The 16,671-nt window shown below is 39.7% G+C and overlaps 1 protein-coding gene across 1 annotated transcript in view; it reads right to left on the bottom strand.

Annotated features, from left to right (window-relative positions):
- Window positions 1-12,902: 12,902 nt before the first annotated feature.
- The window catches only part of rcan3 (regulator of calcineurin 3), a gene marked incomplete at both ends in the record, with an annotated part of 37,039 nt that continues 33,270 nt past the window's right edge, over window positions 12,903-16,671 (bottom strand). The window contains 2 exons of the mRNA XM_083997759.1: window positions 12,903-13,057; window positions 15,783-15,954. Coding sequence (XP_083853885.1) covers window positions 12,903-13,057; window positions 15,783-15,954 — 327 coding nt within the window. The remainder of the gene's footprint in view (window positions 13,058-15,782; window positions 15,955-16,671) is intronic.

Here is a 16,671-nt window from a genome sequence, read left to right as displayed (position 1 = left end):
GTCTCAGCAGGGACTGAGTGAAGCACAGCAGCACAATCAGAGCAGGTGCTTCAAGCGGACAAAATTTGCATTGGCTATAAAAAGCTGAAAACCCTGGCACACGGAAGAGCAGCCACACACACGCACGCACGCGCACACACACACACACACACACACACACACACACACACACACACACACACACACACACAGGAAACCCATCCCTCACTGTCCTTCTTCTCTAAGTTAGCCTAGATTGATTGCTCCATTGATTACATTCAAATTCACAATAAAGTATGCAAACCCTCAGGCCCATAACATCACCATGTGTGAAGCTAAACGCTAAGAAGCACGAGTGATATAAATGACTAGCTGCTGACAGATTTAAATGAAGATAAATATAGGCTACATTAGCTTTATTGTACATTTGTTTTACTAAAAGAGACGCACAAAACTCCAGACAGAATAATAAATACGAAACTCATTGGTTGTGCTCCGACGCTCTTACAAAAAGCCTCCCTGTCCCCCAGAAAATTAAAATTTAGTATTTTTCAGGGCACTTTTGCGTGCTAGAAGATTCACTTTGTCTTCTCTCTTTTGCACACACTTATATGAGCATGTAATGGAAAATCAGACTGGGAGCAGCAGCTGTTAGTAGACTGGAAACAGGAATGATGAAGAGGTTATTTGACATTTTGTTTACTTAAAACAAAACCAAAAATGAAAATTTTAGGGTTCTAGGGTTTTAGGGTTGTGTAAGACTATAGGCTCTTGGTTAGCTTCATTATGATAGTTAGCATTAAATTAACTAGCCATCTGAATAATCTTCAAGCTAACTAGCAAGATTAACCTTACCAACACTTGAGTGGTATCAATCTGCTCTGGGCAAGAGAAAAAGTTATTTATGAAAATATTGACCAATTGTCCTAAAATATGCTTTCCTCATGTGATTATTTCTTTTTAAAAAACGTACCGGTACTTAGTTTTGACCACTTCACACAGGTTATTATGAGATGAGGCTATTATCATGAGAAAATTGTCTGTCTATTGAGTTTCAGTGTTTAATCTATGGACAAACACAGTGGCTTGTGTACAAAGCTTTAACCATTAATGGTTGTACATTTCACCCACAGGCTTGTGCATATAGAAGCACATTGTGAAAGGACCATTTACAACATGCGACACCTATCACAAGACAGACAGAAAGACAGAGCAGGTCACATGGAGAATGATCCTCCAACTCGGATTATGACATTTTCTCACTGAGACATGATGAAAAGAGTTTTAATTACAGCCATTACTCGATACTTATGTGTACTGTACATCTTATCCAGCTTCCTGCTCCACAGCAAATATTGCACAACCAACTCTCACAGTGTTGACATACTATTAAGCATAGAGATTAGTAGTGACATACATCATGTTTGTTGTTTGCAGAGGTGACAGCTTCTGATAATGCTCTATAAGGCTGCTTTTGGTAACATGGTGGAGAATACAGCATGTTGATGACGTTGGCAGGTCTGTGCTAAAAGGCCGCAACATGAACAAATGACCTTAAGTGATCTGTATATATACAGTAGGCTATATATCTATTTTTAAGCTCTATTTACTGAACAATTAGTATTGTTGGCACTAGAAGTTGTTTAAACAAAGTATGAATGTATACTGAGATATTTAATCATGTAGGCTATACACAATGGACTTTGTACTCCTGTGTTGATACTTACAAGTAGCCTACACAAGATAGTCTATAGTCTATGTTGTTCAGAGTCATAGTCTGGTGGACAGTATTATACTTGTAGGTTACTTAGCAAGGCTCATACTGACAGATACAGGGACAGATCAGAACAGGTTAAATTATTGTGTTTACTTGTAGTTTTTAATACAGTGGTTATGGCATAAATACCAGTACAGGGTCACAGATTGATAGATACGTAGATATGTACTTTATTAATCCCTAAGGAAACTCAGATGCGGTCAACTGCTCTCACAGAACCAGTCTCACACAACACAACAATAAATACAGACTATAAATAGTTAAAAAAATAAATAATAACTGGTGGTAGAACCACTGGGTCTAAAAACAAAAACAAAAGGACAGACGCGTTCTAGTGCCTCTACAATTCTGCCAGTGATTATTTGCACTAGCATTTGTCAAAAAGAGGTGAGGGCATGATTGTAGACATCAGGAGACATACAGATGTTTTTTACGGGAGGGACAGCCCACGCATGTTCTAGTAAAACTAGGTTATTAAACCGTCGCTGTCTGTAGATATCAAACTGCTGCAGGAGCACACAGCTGTGGTAACTATGGCAAAAATGATAAACAAAAGTATCCAATTGATTCTTTGACGTGATCTATGATGCCAGTGCAGCCCTGGTTGGTATTTCATTGGTAATTGGTGGGTGTGTCATCTCCTGCAGAGCAGGGTGTGTTGTCAGACGCACGTAGTTCACCAGACTTAATGGAGGTTAGGTTTAGATGTAGATTTGCTGTGGGAAAGGTCACGTAAGGATCGGGGGAGCTCTCATTTGAGGAAAGGCAGTGTGTCAGCATTCTATTGTCGATTTATGACATTAAGACTTCAGCTGGGCTTCCTGGCATATACCTGTGTTACTCACTGCCTACCCGCCTAAATTCACACAATTATGGATGCACTGACCTCTGAGAAAATCCATCAGAGAGGGACTGGCAGTGTAAGTGTTGTGTAATGGCACTCTACCAGGCTGAATACTGACAAAATATGCTATTAACCTTTGATTAGTCATCTGAAAAAAAAAAATGAAAAAAAAGTTGAGTCATAGGCTATTCTCTATTGTGGCAATGCAGGACAGGAAATTTAACAGTGACTGTGGGGAAAGCCCATGATTTGTCAAGAACAGTCACAGGTCAGTTCAGAATGTTGATCACATCGACAAATATAATAAATATTAATTGGTAGCATCAGGATATTACATATTTTCATAGGTAGCAGTTGCCATTTAATTCCCTAATTCATTTCAGATCCAAGATTAGTGCAGTAAGTGTGGCTTTTTATATATGAGCTCATCCATATGCTGTGAGCATCTTGTGCAGAAGTTAAAATTGACTTCACAGTGCAATTCAATTTCCCTTTTGTGTACCACATCTCCAGGATAAACGTTATTGGAACTAAAGCGTAATTTATAATTTGTATAGATAATTTTTTTAGCTCTGCTTTTTTGGAGACAAACGTTTTTCTCTGATGTCAGTATCTTCTTCACAGTAATAATAGTTTGTTTGTTCTACAAATTGCAGCTATTCACCTACGCTGCAGATTCATATCCTTTTTTCCACCCTCAGTAAACAAATCATTTATTGGCCTGTCCAGAGAGCTGTCTCTCAAAACAGAACAGGAACAATTTAGTTTCCCCCTTTTTTTATACAAGGAAAGGCCAGACAGAGATGTTAAGTGGCTCAGCTATTTCCTCTCTGTACAATTTCAACTGGAACAACACAGGCTCCTGCGCACACACATTCATAAACTCATTCAAAGCATGACCTTCATCAGGCGACGGTCAGGGTCAATATTTGAGCAGTCGATCTGAAGCGGGGTAATAAGACACAGGTGCACAGCTATTAGTTCAGCTTCGCATGGAAGAGCAGGCATGCGGGGCGGGGAAGTCACAGCAGAGAGGTCGCCTGTATCACATCAGGTGTAAACTTCCTATAGCACTCGTTTTCCAGTCGTCACATTAAGCAGGGATTAAACTATGACTTTGATTGACCTCATTCAGCCACAGCAGATTTGCAGCAGCACTGCGAGTATACTATACAGTATGGCTCAGTGCACAGTGGCCTGTTGTTGATGCAAGTGATGAAGTAATAAGTAGGCTAGATAATTAAAAAAAAAAAACTTCATCATTGTATATAGTACAGTTTGCACAATAGCAGTCCCAGCCTTCAGTGTTTTGTTCCTGTGGTTATGCAAAGTCTGACAAGTGGATATTTAAAGAAAGGCAACAAACATGCCACTTCTTCTGAAATGGGCTTTGACTGATCCAGTCTTTGTCTGAAGTGTCTGATTTTGAGGCAGATTGATGAGCAACTGTTCTGATACAAAAGACCAGGCTGATATTTGTGCAAATGAAATCGGTTTGTTTATCATCATTCAAACATGAACGTCATGATATGAATGGGGCTGAATGCTGAAAATGGTGAGTGTCTGGTCTTCAGCTGGTTTATTTTAAAAGTGACAGGTATTGTTAGAGGGAATTAAAACATCAAATAGTGACATGCAGTGACTGCAAATTTAAAAATCTGTCTTTTATGTGTATGTGTTTGTGAGCCTGAGAGATCTCCTCTGGCTGGCTAGGATAAAATGTTGATTGTCCAATAGGATATCCTGGTTCCCTTTGAGTTATATAATCCAATAATATGACCAATACTTTGACTCTATGGTAAATTAGATGACTAATACTACCAAATGAAAGTCACGTAGAGCTGATTTGTCTTTTCCTCCATTCGTTCTAACTGCATTACATTATCTAAAATGACCACTCCAGTGTGCTCCTGTCAGTTCTGAATTCATAAATTCAAGTTCATAAATTTGTATTAGAATGTTATTGTGTCTTTTCTAAGACTTGGTTTGCTTGTGTTTACAGTACAGTGCACTTTCAGAGACTTGCATATTTTCAAACAATGCTTATCAGAGTTAAAAGTGATCACAAAAGAAACTACGTGCTTATCATCTATTGAGCCAGACACAATATTATTTTATTTTTTTACATGAGAAAATCGCTTGAATATTTTTACATCCTGACTTCCCTGACAGGGTTGGGTCGTGGTGATGACTTTAATGCGTCAGGAGCTTAATAAACTCCTAAAAGAAGTCATTTCATCTACTACATCTACTGGATATATTTTCCTTATGGTTTTGTAATTTGGGGGTTTAAACTTACAACTTATTACTTAAACTCAAATATGTCTTTAAAGTGGCTCCAATCCCAGTGATCCAAACTGTGATTTTAGTCGGAGCAGTTTCAGTGTAGACGCCATGTAAACACAATCAGAAACTTTTACACAAATGACCGTTGACTGACTTTGAGCACAGAGAAGTAAAACACAATAGAGGAACTACAAAAATGTTACCTGTAATCTATTCTTAGAGCTACACAAAGGCTACAGCTTCCCGGGACCAAAACAATATTGTTATAACAGTCAAGCACACATCATCATTCCCTTTACTTTACATGCAAAACTCACACTGCTGACCTTTGAACTAGTGCAGCGATGCTGTACAAACAGCACTCACATTTTCCTACAACGTAGTGGCAACTGATGAGACGATAAGTAGCCTACAGTCATTCCATAAAAAAAAAAAAAAATCAATAAGAGATACACAAGGAGATCAGTGATGGGAACTCGAATTGAGTCTTCCTCATTCAGACATAAATCTGCAACTCGTTCCACAGCAACATGAGATTTATTAATCCCAGAACTCCGTGGAATGTGAGCTATTCCCTTTCACCTGAGACTCACCTGCTGTCTCGCCATGTTGTCTAGGGAAACCCCCCCTCTTACAGTACACACACATACACGCACGCACAACTTATACAATCACAGCATAATACACAAACATTATGGAACTCTCTGGAATATTGTCCCACAAGTGACAGAGGAGTTCAGATGGAAACTTTAAATCTAGCAAAAGAGAGGAGTTTTAAGATCAGTCTTGTGACTCACCTAACCGTCTCCCGTTCTCCAGATGGGAGCAGCGCAGAGCCCCCTCCCTCAGCTGGATGAAGGGGGCATAGTCCACAGGTCTGGGGAGGGAGACACAAGGGAGTAGTAGAGCGCAGTGAACGACTGCAACAGAGGAATGTAGAGTCCCAGGTGCTGCTGCAGTGACAGTCCCACAGACGGAAAGACAAAAAAAAAACAAAGCCAAAGTAGAAAAGAGTCTAAAAAAAACAAGCAGGTATTCCTGAGTGTGTGTTTGGGTGTGTGTGTGGTTTCTGTGGGAATCAAAGTGTTTATGTGAAGAGGAGGAGGAGAGTGAAGAGGAGGAGGAGGTTCTTCACTTGCTCTCTTGCTGCCCCTCGCTGAGAGTAATACTGTCAGGCAGCTGGTTTTTCAGGTCCTTCCACCTGGCCCTGAGGCGTGCCGCGGCTACTCATCAAAAAAACAAAACCAAGCCAGGATCCTCTCCAGAGCTGTCTGCTCGGCCCGCACCATGACCACTGCCTCTCAAAATCAGATCTGGAGAGGATGTCTCACGTGAAGTGCAGCAGAGGGTGTGCCAATACAAATAAAATAGCAATAATAACATCTCAACATTTTAAAATCCACGCACGTCCCATTCCTCTGTGTGTAACAATCATCATTAAACTGAAATAAAATCAAACCATCATCTCTGCTATTAAATGAAAAATAATGTGGCAAAGTTGTTGTGTTTCAGTGTTATCACAAATTCCTTCATGTACTGTATGTAGTTGAAAATTAACTATGTGAATTACAATACTTGTTCAAAGGGTGCTGGGTGTGTTTGTAGATACAGTTGTGTGTAATGGCCTTTCTTTTTCTCCTATTCTATTGAAGGGAAATGGACTCCATTCAAACACTTACCAACATTTGTGTAAAAGTTGTTCACTGAGCAAACAAAACCTTCTCACAGGAAACAATTTGCTCTTCTTTCCAGCTGTCCTATACTGTCTCGCTGACTTGTTCTCTAGCACACAAGTGCTCTCGTGACACACTTTCACTGGTTGTCTCACCCTAAAACACCACCAACAAGTCATGAGGATCGAGCCTCATGTTACCTCGGGGGGATAGGTGTTGCCCACGACTATAAAGCAAGTCAGTGTTGTGTCTTTGTGAGAAAGTGTAACTAAACTTCATTTTGGGCAGGCACACATTGCTCTGCTTTGCAATGAGCGAACTAAAAGCGCAGCCTTCATACACTGCACCGGTATCCCCATGTCGGTGTGTTTTGATGTATCATTACATAAGTCTAAAGGCTGGAGGTCAGGTTTCATAGAGAAGAATACATCTTTCAAATTGGCACCTGGGTATTGTGTTGGTTGCAGTCCAGTACAAATGCTGTAAACACCCATGTGTGCTAAAACAGTTTGATTCCACTCAGAGGTGAAGCAACGGGTGTTTCATATAGGTGAATAAATGAACTTTGATGACCATTAACATATTTATCCAAACCTGTTTATTTATTTGGCTTTTTCTTGTCAAACTGTGTAATAAGGTTTGTAGGGCTGCCTGTCATCTTTTTTCTGTATGGTACAGCATATTCTGTGTGTCTAATGAAAGATTCCTACAGGTAAGATTAAGAAGTAGTATCAGCATTTCTGGCATATTGGATTTTTTTTTCTTTTTTTCCATAGCATTAGCTAGTGGTTCTTCTCTGTCATGAATATATTAAACTGCATCATCTTAGGCACAGTGGCCAAATGCTACCAACCACATCCATGATGCTAACATACAATAGCACTTAACAGTGTTGCCTACCAATCAGGAGCAGACATTTTCCCCAGAACAAAGTTATGTATATCCTAAAATGACTACAAACATCCATTAGCCTTCTTACAATAGCAATATTATTGAGCTAATTCAGTCATGGATCATGCTATCTGTAATGCATTTCTGTCCAGCCTGGGCCTATACGCATCTCTAAATAAATATTCACTAGATTTATATCCTGAGGTTGTTTCATGTCATGATCCCTAAGAAACCACACATAATAAACTGTTATTGTCATTACCTTTGACTTTCTCATAACCAGGGCCGTTGTATAGGGGAGAAAGGATGATAATTCTAGGGGCCCAGCGCCCAGTAGGTCCCACAAAAAACTCCAGTAGTCTAATCTTTGTATGACTGAATTATTCTGCATAAGACCCCGACTAATACTCAGTAATGCTGCATTAGCATCAAAACAAAGTAGGCTAAATAAAAAATGATAATACATAAGTAGTCTAAGAAAAAAAAAAGTGGAAAAGTCAGGGGCCCACTTTAGTATTCTTTCAGGGGCCCCAGAATTCCTAGCAACGGCCCTGTTTATAACTACAGACTGTATCTGTACCTTTTCTGACAATATGGAACAAACAATACGCCCTGTTTTCACTTCTTTGTATCTCAGCATCTGCTTATTCCATTACGTACCTAAAGAAAAAAACAACACTATTTTTGTCCGCATGTGACTAATGCATCACTTGAAATTCCTGCTTGAGCCTCTGAGATGTCCGTGTGAAGTAACTCTGGCGAGTACCTTTCAAGGAATGTAGAGGTATTGGCCCCATTACCATCCACAAGGGCTACATTAACTGATCGGGCCCCCTTAAGTGCACATGCATCGTCATGCTCAACAGTGAGGGTCATTGTGAAGAAGAATTCCTCATCCCCTGCACCATGAAGAGAAGGCTTTCATGGAGAAGAAGACACAACGTGATACAGAGCACAGGGTCCCTTCTCACAGCCATTACTCATTACACCTGCACAGCACTGACTGTCGATTGTTGTTTGACCTCTATAGGCTAATGTACCTACCTATCATTAGTGGTGACACAGCTAACCTTTATGACCTTGGATATTCCGCACACCTGCTTGGATATGTAACTTTGAAAAAACAGTGATTCAGATCTTCTAGAAACCTCCTCCTTTGTGAGCAAACCTGCGCTTACAAAATGTTTGTTTGTGAAATCAGATATGACAGTGCACCAGTTTTGGCTTTGTTGTTCTCTCCTCGCGGAAACAATGAAACGCCGTTTGTCACAAGTAAAGAGATGAGAGAAATCTGTTGTTGCAGGATTCAGCCGTCATCAGTCTTTTCTTCGCAAGTGACACAAGGAAACTGCAGCTGTGAAATTCAAAGGCAGCTGAAATGCAAGTCATAGCTGAATTATTACACAGTCAACTCACCTTTTTGTGTTCGAAGTTTCATGTCCATGTAGCTGGCAAAGAGAATCATTAACTCAACATTGCTGTCATTTACCATCTGTACATTGAAACAAAGAGCTGACCTTTGAGAATATTAACTGCTGTTAAGTCCTTGGGAGGAAATATATGAGGTGCTAACTACAAGTGACACTAACACCGCACTATCTTAGCATTATAAGGTAGGATTTTAATAAATGTCAGTGCAGTGATGAAGGCTTTTCTGAGTATTTATAGCCTTGTGTGGAATGCATGTCAGTAAATAAGTAAATAAATGTTTGGAAGAGCATTATGTTTGTCTGTGTGGATGCAGTTAATATAGCATTTCATGTTTTTATCTGCATGACTGGACTGATGTAAAGTAAACTCTGTTTAATGTATTATTATTACACTGAAGTCACAAACCTTAGGGTATTTTTCTTGCTTCCTTTATACTCGAATTAAGGTATTTCTGAGAGGTAAACACTAACTCCCGAAATAAAAATGTGGTAATTATAGTCAAAAATCAATTTGCAACATACGGTTTTGGTGTATTACTCTTCTGGATATAAAAATATTCTGCTGGTTGATCTAAGGAAAAAAAATCCAAGTGATTTTAGTTGTTACCTAAGATCGCAAGACAAAAATATGCAAATGGTTTTGGTTTTCAAACCAGAGCTATTCACGACACCCCAGCATTTAAAAATACATAAATTGTCTTTTCAGAAAAAAGGTTAGGCTACACTTAGCTAAGTCATATCAGATGATGTTAAGGCCATTGCAGTATGTATTGAGAGTGCTATATTAAAATCCTACACTGTAAAACTTTTGCTATTGATTCTGTTTTCTATTCCCCTGTTTTCATGCCAAGTATAATGAAACCCCTAAAATAAACAACACTAAACATGGCTTTTAAGAATAAGTCTTTATGTATTTCTCTATGTGAAACAAAGGACTAGTATACTACACAAGTAGAAGCGGATACTGTAGGAGACAGAGACCATCTCTGAGAAATAAGTACAGAACATGAAAATACACATACCGGTATCATAGAACTGTAAATTATTGCTTGTTTTGCTACTTTGTTTTCTGGATTCCTACAATACAAGACACAATATTCATATTTCAACAGAAACAGTACAACAGTGACAAACTGTATTATTGACCTTTTTAGTAGACGTTCCCCAGAAATAAAAGAAACATTCAAACAGAGTCCATGTTGAACTGTTGAACACAACACAATGACAGTTGGTTTTTGATCGAGCATCATCAGGACTTATTGTTACACATTTTTGTATTTTTGTATTTTTTCCCATTATAACATTGCCAAGAGAAGCCGTAACAAACTGCACACTGGGACTGGCCTCAGCAACGAAAAAGAAGAAAAAAAGAAACACTTGGCATATGTACATTAATATACATTTTCATTTCAACTGTCACCAAAATGCACTCAGTTTTAAACACCATGACCAGAGTAAAAAATTTGTTCGTCCTGTTCCACCACTTCCTCTTTATCATAATCCGCCTCGGTACTTCCACCAATCTGCTATCTGCTAAGATAACTGTGACAGCTTTACTCTAGTGCCAGTAAAAACCGCACGCTGCCAGCATGGTGAATTTCAAAGAACTGTTTAACTTTCTCAGAAGATAAGATGAATGTTTCTTATGGACAAACACAAAAACAAAAGACATTGATTTTGTTCATCCTGCCTCTCATTTTAAAACCTACAACTGTACTGCACCTCTGCACGTTTTTCAGCAGGAACACTCCCGTAGATCCAAAAGGCCTGAAATTCTCCAAGTTTCACACTAGCAAAAAGGAAGTGGAGCATTTCATTCACTGCAATATGCTGGTGAAAAGGCTAACCAGGTGTTCAGCTTGAGATAAAAGAAATAAAACATACACAAGAAAAAAACAAACAAAAAAAACCCCCAGAAGAAATACAATGTGCTTCCTACTTCATCTCAAGAAAGACAGTTTTATATCAAGGAAACAAACAAAATACCGACAATAAAGTGCTCACATGCAGATGGACTTTTGCTTACTAATATTGTTATATTGCAAAAAAGTTAGATTACATGCTGCCTAATGTCAAATAAGGTTTAGATTCACTGCTGACACCCAAAAGCCCTGTTAGAAACATTTGTTCCTGTTGCTTCTAAAGCACTGAATGATTCCATTACATGAGTAGGTGAAGCACAATAATCTGATATGGGACTATGAGAATTAAATAAGTAAGAACGAAAAAATAAATATCTAAGTAAGAACCTTATGATTTTTTTGTGGAAATTTGTTTCCACTGAACAACATACTGCAGAAAAAGTATTATGTTAATATAAAATAAAAAATGCAATAAAGTACTGCAGTTAGGTAGGGAAAATATGACTTCTTTCTCAGTTTAACAAATATACAGCAGTGTCTTTGAGTAAGAAAATGTTTTTGATGACAATGTGAGGTGAGTAAATGCTTTGGTTGATATCTCATGAGGCTACCTAATTTTCCCTTTTCTCAGCAAAATGCTTCCAGGTAAACTACAAAATCTAAAAGGACTATTTCCACAAATCTACGCTACGCTCAGCTATTTACAGCGAGAAGCAGCGCAGTGTTCTGGTGCGCAGCAGGAGGCGTTCGAGAACCCCGCAATTGCTTGGAGATATCAAGAGATACTCAGTGCAAAACAAGCAGTAGGTTTCAGAAGAAAACCTGACACATAGAAAGTGGGTCTGATCAAACGACGTAACTGAGACATAAAAGATATGAATTACAACAAAACAGAGTCAGAGAAAAAAAACAACAACATATCAAACCCCTTGAAGAAAATTAGGGGGATGAACTGTTTCTGATCCATCAAATACCCAAAAAAACAAAAGAGAAAAAAAAATTTCCATCAAGTTGAAGACTGAACTGTCTTCCAAAGATTCCCATTAAGCCTTTTTTTCTCCCAAAGACGTCACTTTAAACTCTGCGTGGGGATATGCACTCGCGTCAAAAGCGTGTCAACATTTTCCCTGTCTTCACAAAGAACTGTTTAAAAAACAAAAAGAAACAAAACAAAAAACACCTCAGCTCCTCATCTACAGCAGTAATTAAGCATGCAAAAAGTGCTGGGGTATCAAATACATAGTAAGAATACACATCTAGTAGTTTAGCAAAAAACAACACCTCTCCAAATAAAAAAAGAGACAAAAAGCGAAAACGAGCGGGAAAAAGAGAGTCAAACAACCACCACAACTTTGTTAGTCACATATAGTGCTTCGTGCTGTGTGTGATGTTAAATAGGTTCCTTTTTCTTGATATATCTTGTTAGTATTTGTGTTTCTGTACGTATTTTTTGTAATACAGTATATACATGCAGACAAGAGCGGGAACATCACACACTCAATCTTGATGCAAGCTGAAGCTACAAACCAGCAGATATGATGGATGGATGAAAGAAATTCTATATATATATAGATATATACAACATATATATCTATTTATATATGAAAATAATGTATTTATAAAAAAAAGAGAGAAGAAAACAAACAAAAATGTCTTTGTTTAGATGTGTCGCATGTCCTCAACCAAAGGTTATTGTACACACTGCGAGACGAAGGGAGAGGTACGGCTAACAAGCTAACTAACTAGCAGGCTACTGAGCAGGACTAGCAATGAGAGCTGAGTGTGTGTGATAAGTGACAGGTGCCTGCGTTGGGACAGGTATTGGGACCCCTCTTGGCTGAAAACGAGGGGAGCTTGGTGGGGTGGAGGCAAGCGTGCCCGCCACTCCCCACGCTGTCCGCAGAATGTGATGAGTGTGTGTGTGATTCTCATCCATCCCCTTCAAGCCACCTCATTCCATCGCCACGCTCCCCACAAACACCGTCTTCGAGCAATGTTTGTTGGTTTGTTTTCGCTTGTAGTTGAACTGAAATGAGGGGCATCGACGCTCTCTGTGAGTGCAGAGACGAGAGAGAGAGGGCAGGTGTGTTGCGGGTTCAAAGGGCGGTCGGGGGCCGCGCCGGTGTCGGGGTGTAGTAGTGGTGGGGGGGGGGGGCCTCTCTAGTTGAAGACCTTGGGGGGTCCGTCGGGACGTCTGGTCTGGACGATCTGCTGCTTTGGCCGCGCCGCCTCATCCTCCTCCGTCTCGCTCTCGCACACGTGGACGACCACGCTGGGGGTGGACTCTGTCCCCGCATGGAGCTCATACTTTTCACCTGAGGGGAGGAAGGAAAACAGGAAGGGATGGAAAGAGAGAAAGAAAGAAAGGGCAGAGTTACTAAACAACCAAACACTACAGATAATAGTGGATACTTGACTCAGGACATCAGGAAAAGTATCGCATAATGACCACCTAATGTTCCTTTGAAGATTATGATTTTACAGCACCTAATATTTGCAATGATTTATTTGCCCTTAGTAGTAATAATGATGTTGCTCTGCAGAGGGAATACTTTTACTTTAATAAGCAGCTACATTTGCCTGGTAATAGCACTTTTAGTAAAGCACCATTTTGACTGCTAGCTTTGTTTCCATGAATGATTTGAATAATTCTCTCATCACTGTTGATAGAGAGACAAAAACCAAAGTCTTTTGAAATGCTAAGCCAGGCAGGAATGGCTTTAATTTCAATTATGTGACTGTGCAATTCATTATTTACTATTAAAATTATTTTTTCAAAGGCTTTAGATATTTTTTTACAGGGCAAAATAATCAAGTTTCTTTTCTGTCTGTTCAATAATGTTGTAAAAAGATAGATATTAATTAAAGATAAAACAAAGACTCATCCTGAGAATTGTGCTGCCATTTGTCCAGATGTCAAACTCTGTGGACTCGGACTAAAAAAAACACACACACTTGCAAGATTGTATCACAGTTGCCATGGAGATGAGATCAGACAGCTGGCAGACAGGAGGAAATTGGTCTACGAGCTTTTCACCGTGGTACCAAACGGAGAGATGGACAGTGAATAGAGTCCTGCTGTTACCGCAGGGAGTTGACAGAGGGAGTCAGCGCGCTGTGCTGCAGCCCAGTGCTAATCTGATTTCAGATGCCAGGATGTGAGGCGGACAACAAAGCCATTTCCTGATGCCTCGTGTTGCTATGGTAACAGCAAAATGTGTGACAAAAAATGGTCCTCCGGCCGGGCTGGACACTGTTTGTATGTAGTATGTGTTTGGAAAGTTTAATCATGTTTTTGTTGATAATAAAAAAAAAGATAATACTGTTCAAGTGACAACAGACTTACAGACACAATGTTTTCCACCTCATCAGCATGAGCGGACCCACATACACAAACATGGGAAGACATTGTGGACATGGCACACCTTTCCGTTTGTGTTGGGTGACATTTTGTAAAGGTTGCTGCAATCTAAAATCTTGTCGACAAGGCAGACAGAGGAGCCATTACCGAGCACAAAAGCTGCCGGGAAACAAGGCTGCAGGGAAAGGTCTTAAAATCTCCCAAATCTAACTGAGCTGAGCTGAGCTGAGCTGCAACACATTTAATACACTCGCTGAAATTGTATTGGGACATGGACTGCAAAAAGATCCGTCTGTGGTGCAGTGAAACTGATCTACACTCTAATCATTACGCCGGTTTGTGGTGTCCTGTTTCTTTATTGCCTTCTACATAGGAATTGGTGGTTTCCTCCACTAACAATGCAGCGTTTACAGTGATAATAGTGGTCATACTGTATTTCTAGAAGATGAACTTTATAGTCATTTGGGAAACAATGTTTTTTAAGGAGGTAACACCAAGGAAGCCTCTCATTTCTTAAACTACAAAGTCAAAAGGCTGTCTCTAGCTTCTAAGGCTTAAGCTAGTGTTGGCTCCATTGGAAAAGCTGCCTCTACTATACACATACAAGCTCTTGTGCAGTTCTTGTGCAGGTTTAGCTTGACATTATGTGTTTAGGGTGCTGAGCTAATGTTGTCTGCAGCTGTGTTAAGTGTCCTAAACAAGAAGGGAGCGTGCTATTTGCATTTGCACACAGGAATGGCAAAAATGTAACTCCACATACTAATGTAGATGGTTAATAATGTTGTCTTTGGCCGTGGAAGTGAGCCAGACATGCTCATGATTGCATATTATATTAAAGTAAACAAACACACTGTTTATTGCATTCCTTAGACTTTTCCTCTTGTGGTTTTTGGTTTAAATAAAACTCAAGTGCCAAGTACCACAGCACTCACATGTGAATCCAAAGATTGACATGCTAAATACAGCCGCTAAGCTATAAACTAAAAAACTAATAAGCCACTGTTTGATGGAAGGAAGGATTTAGTAAATGGACAAAGTACCTTTTGCCAGGGGGCATACACACAAACATGGGACAGGACAAAAGTGAAGGCTACAACAGAGATGATTCAACGTCCACCCTAATTCCTTTGTCCTCATTTCTTCCTGCACAAATAGTCCATGTCCAAAATTACTCACTACCCCACAGAGTCAGCCATGTACTGAGTCGACCATCTTGTAGTGCTGTTTGAATGTATAGTGAGATGTATCATACCCAATATAGTGGATGCACAGTGCTCTACGACGCATCATGAAAAGTATGCACACATCATGCATTGTGCTTGAAGGACGCAGTAAAAATTACCTGAGTAGTTTCTAAAAGTGCATTTTTTTTCCATTTTGCAGAGTGTCTAGCCCTACACACACAACCTCCCTGGAAAGTGGGGTAATGAAGGAGTGGGTGATTTCAGACACATCCGTATCCTTTTTAAAACACCCGGCTGAAAGGTGTTAAATCACTTCCTGTTTGTATCTGGGTTACCTTTCAGAGATCAATGATTCAAATGTGTGTGTGTGTGTGTGTGTGTGTGTGTGTGTGTGTGTGTGTGTGTGTGTGTGTGTGTGTGTGTGTGTGTGTGTGTGTGTGTGTGTGTGACCATGAGCATGCAGCACAGGCTCATTGAACCTTAGTGAGTACTGACCAGGTCCTAGCTTGGCTACTGCACACAGCAGGTCGTAGTTGATGACGGGTGTAGCATCTTCGCTCTGACTCCAGCCCACTGGTGGCGAGGCGGGCGGTGAGATCAGAAACTGTTTGACAGGCTGGGGAGGGGCCAGGTACGACTTGTCGATGTCCTCGTCGCCGTTCTGAACCTATCGGAGAGAAGATGACAACTGATAAGATCTGTGGTCTTCTAACAGGATATTAAAGGAATATTAGTATGTGTGTGAATTTGTTAAATTCCTCTGGAAGAACTTAACTGTGCAAATTGGCCTCAGATTGGGTGAAGCTGCCAAAGGTCCTGCACTATTTAAATCATAATGCTGATACTAAAGCACATTAGGTTTTTACAGTCCTTTAGTCTCAAATCGCAGGCTCCTTCCCATGAGGGGATTTTGGTGTTTTGATAGCTGCCAATTGCCGTAATTACAATACCTACATGTGGCATCTGTCTCAACTGTAAAATCCTTAATCCTCTTATATCAAAGTACAGAGAGGTGCAGCGAGGGTCATGCACTTGTGACAAAGTGGGCATCAATTATAAGTTGACTTATGATTTCCCAGTGAGCATGAGTGTCTGAAGACCCAGGGTCTAGGTTAAAACAGGTTCAAATGTGGTAAAAATGAGTTTTTAAGATATTCTACAGCTGTTTAAATTGTTTCAGTTACAATATTTCTGTCTTTTTATGTAATTGATGCACATTGAAACATAGTTATTTAAATGCTGTTGAAACAATGCTTATGTATACACAATAACAAACCACATCCAAAATAGACCTAATCCAATCTCATGTTTGTAGATATGACTGAGTATAACATGCTAGTTGATCACATAACTCTTTAATATCCTATTTTGTGTTTGTACTAGA

The sequence above is a fragment of the Trachurus trachurus genome (assembly GCF_905171665.1).
Source record: "Trachurus trachurus genome assembly, chromosome: 22".
In the NCBI taxonomy this organism is placed as follows: Eukaryota; Metazoa; Chordata; class Actinopteri; order Carangiformes; family Carangidae; genus Trachurus; species Trachurus trachurus.
This window is presented reverse-complemented; position numbering and strand designations above follow the sequence as displayed.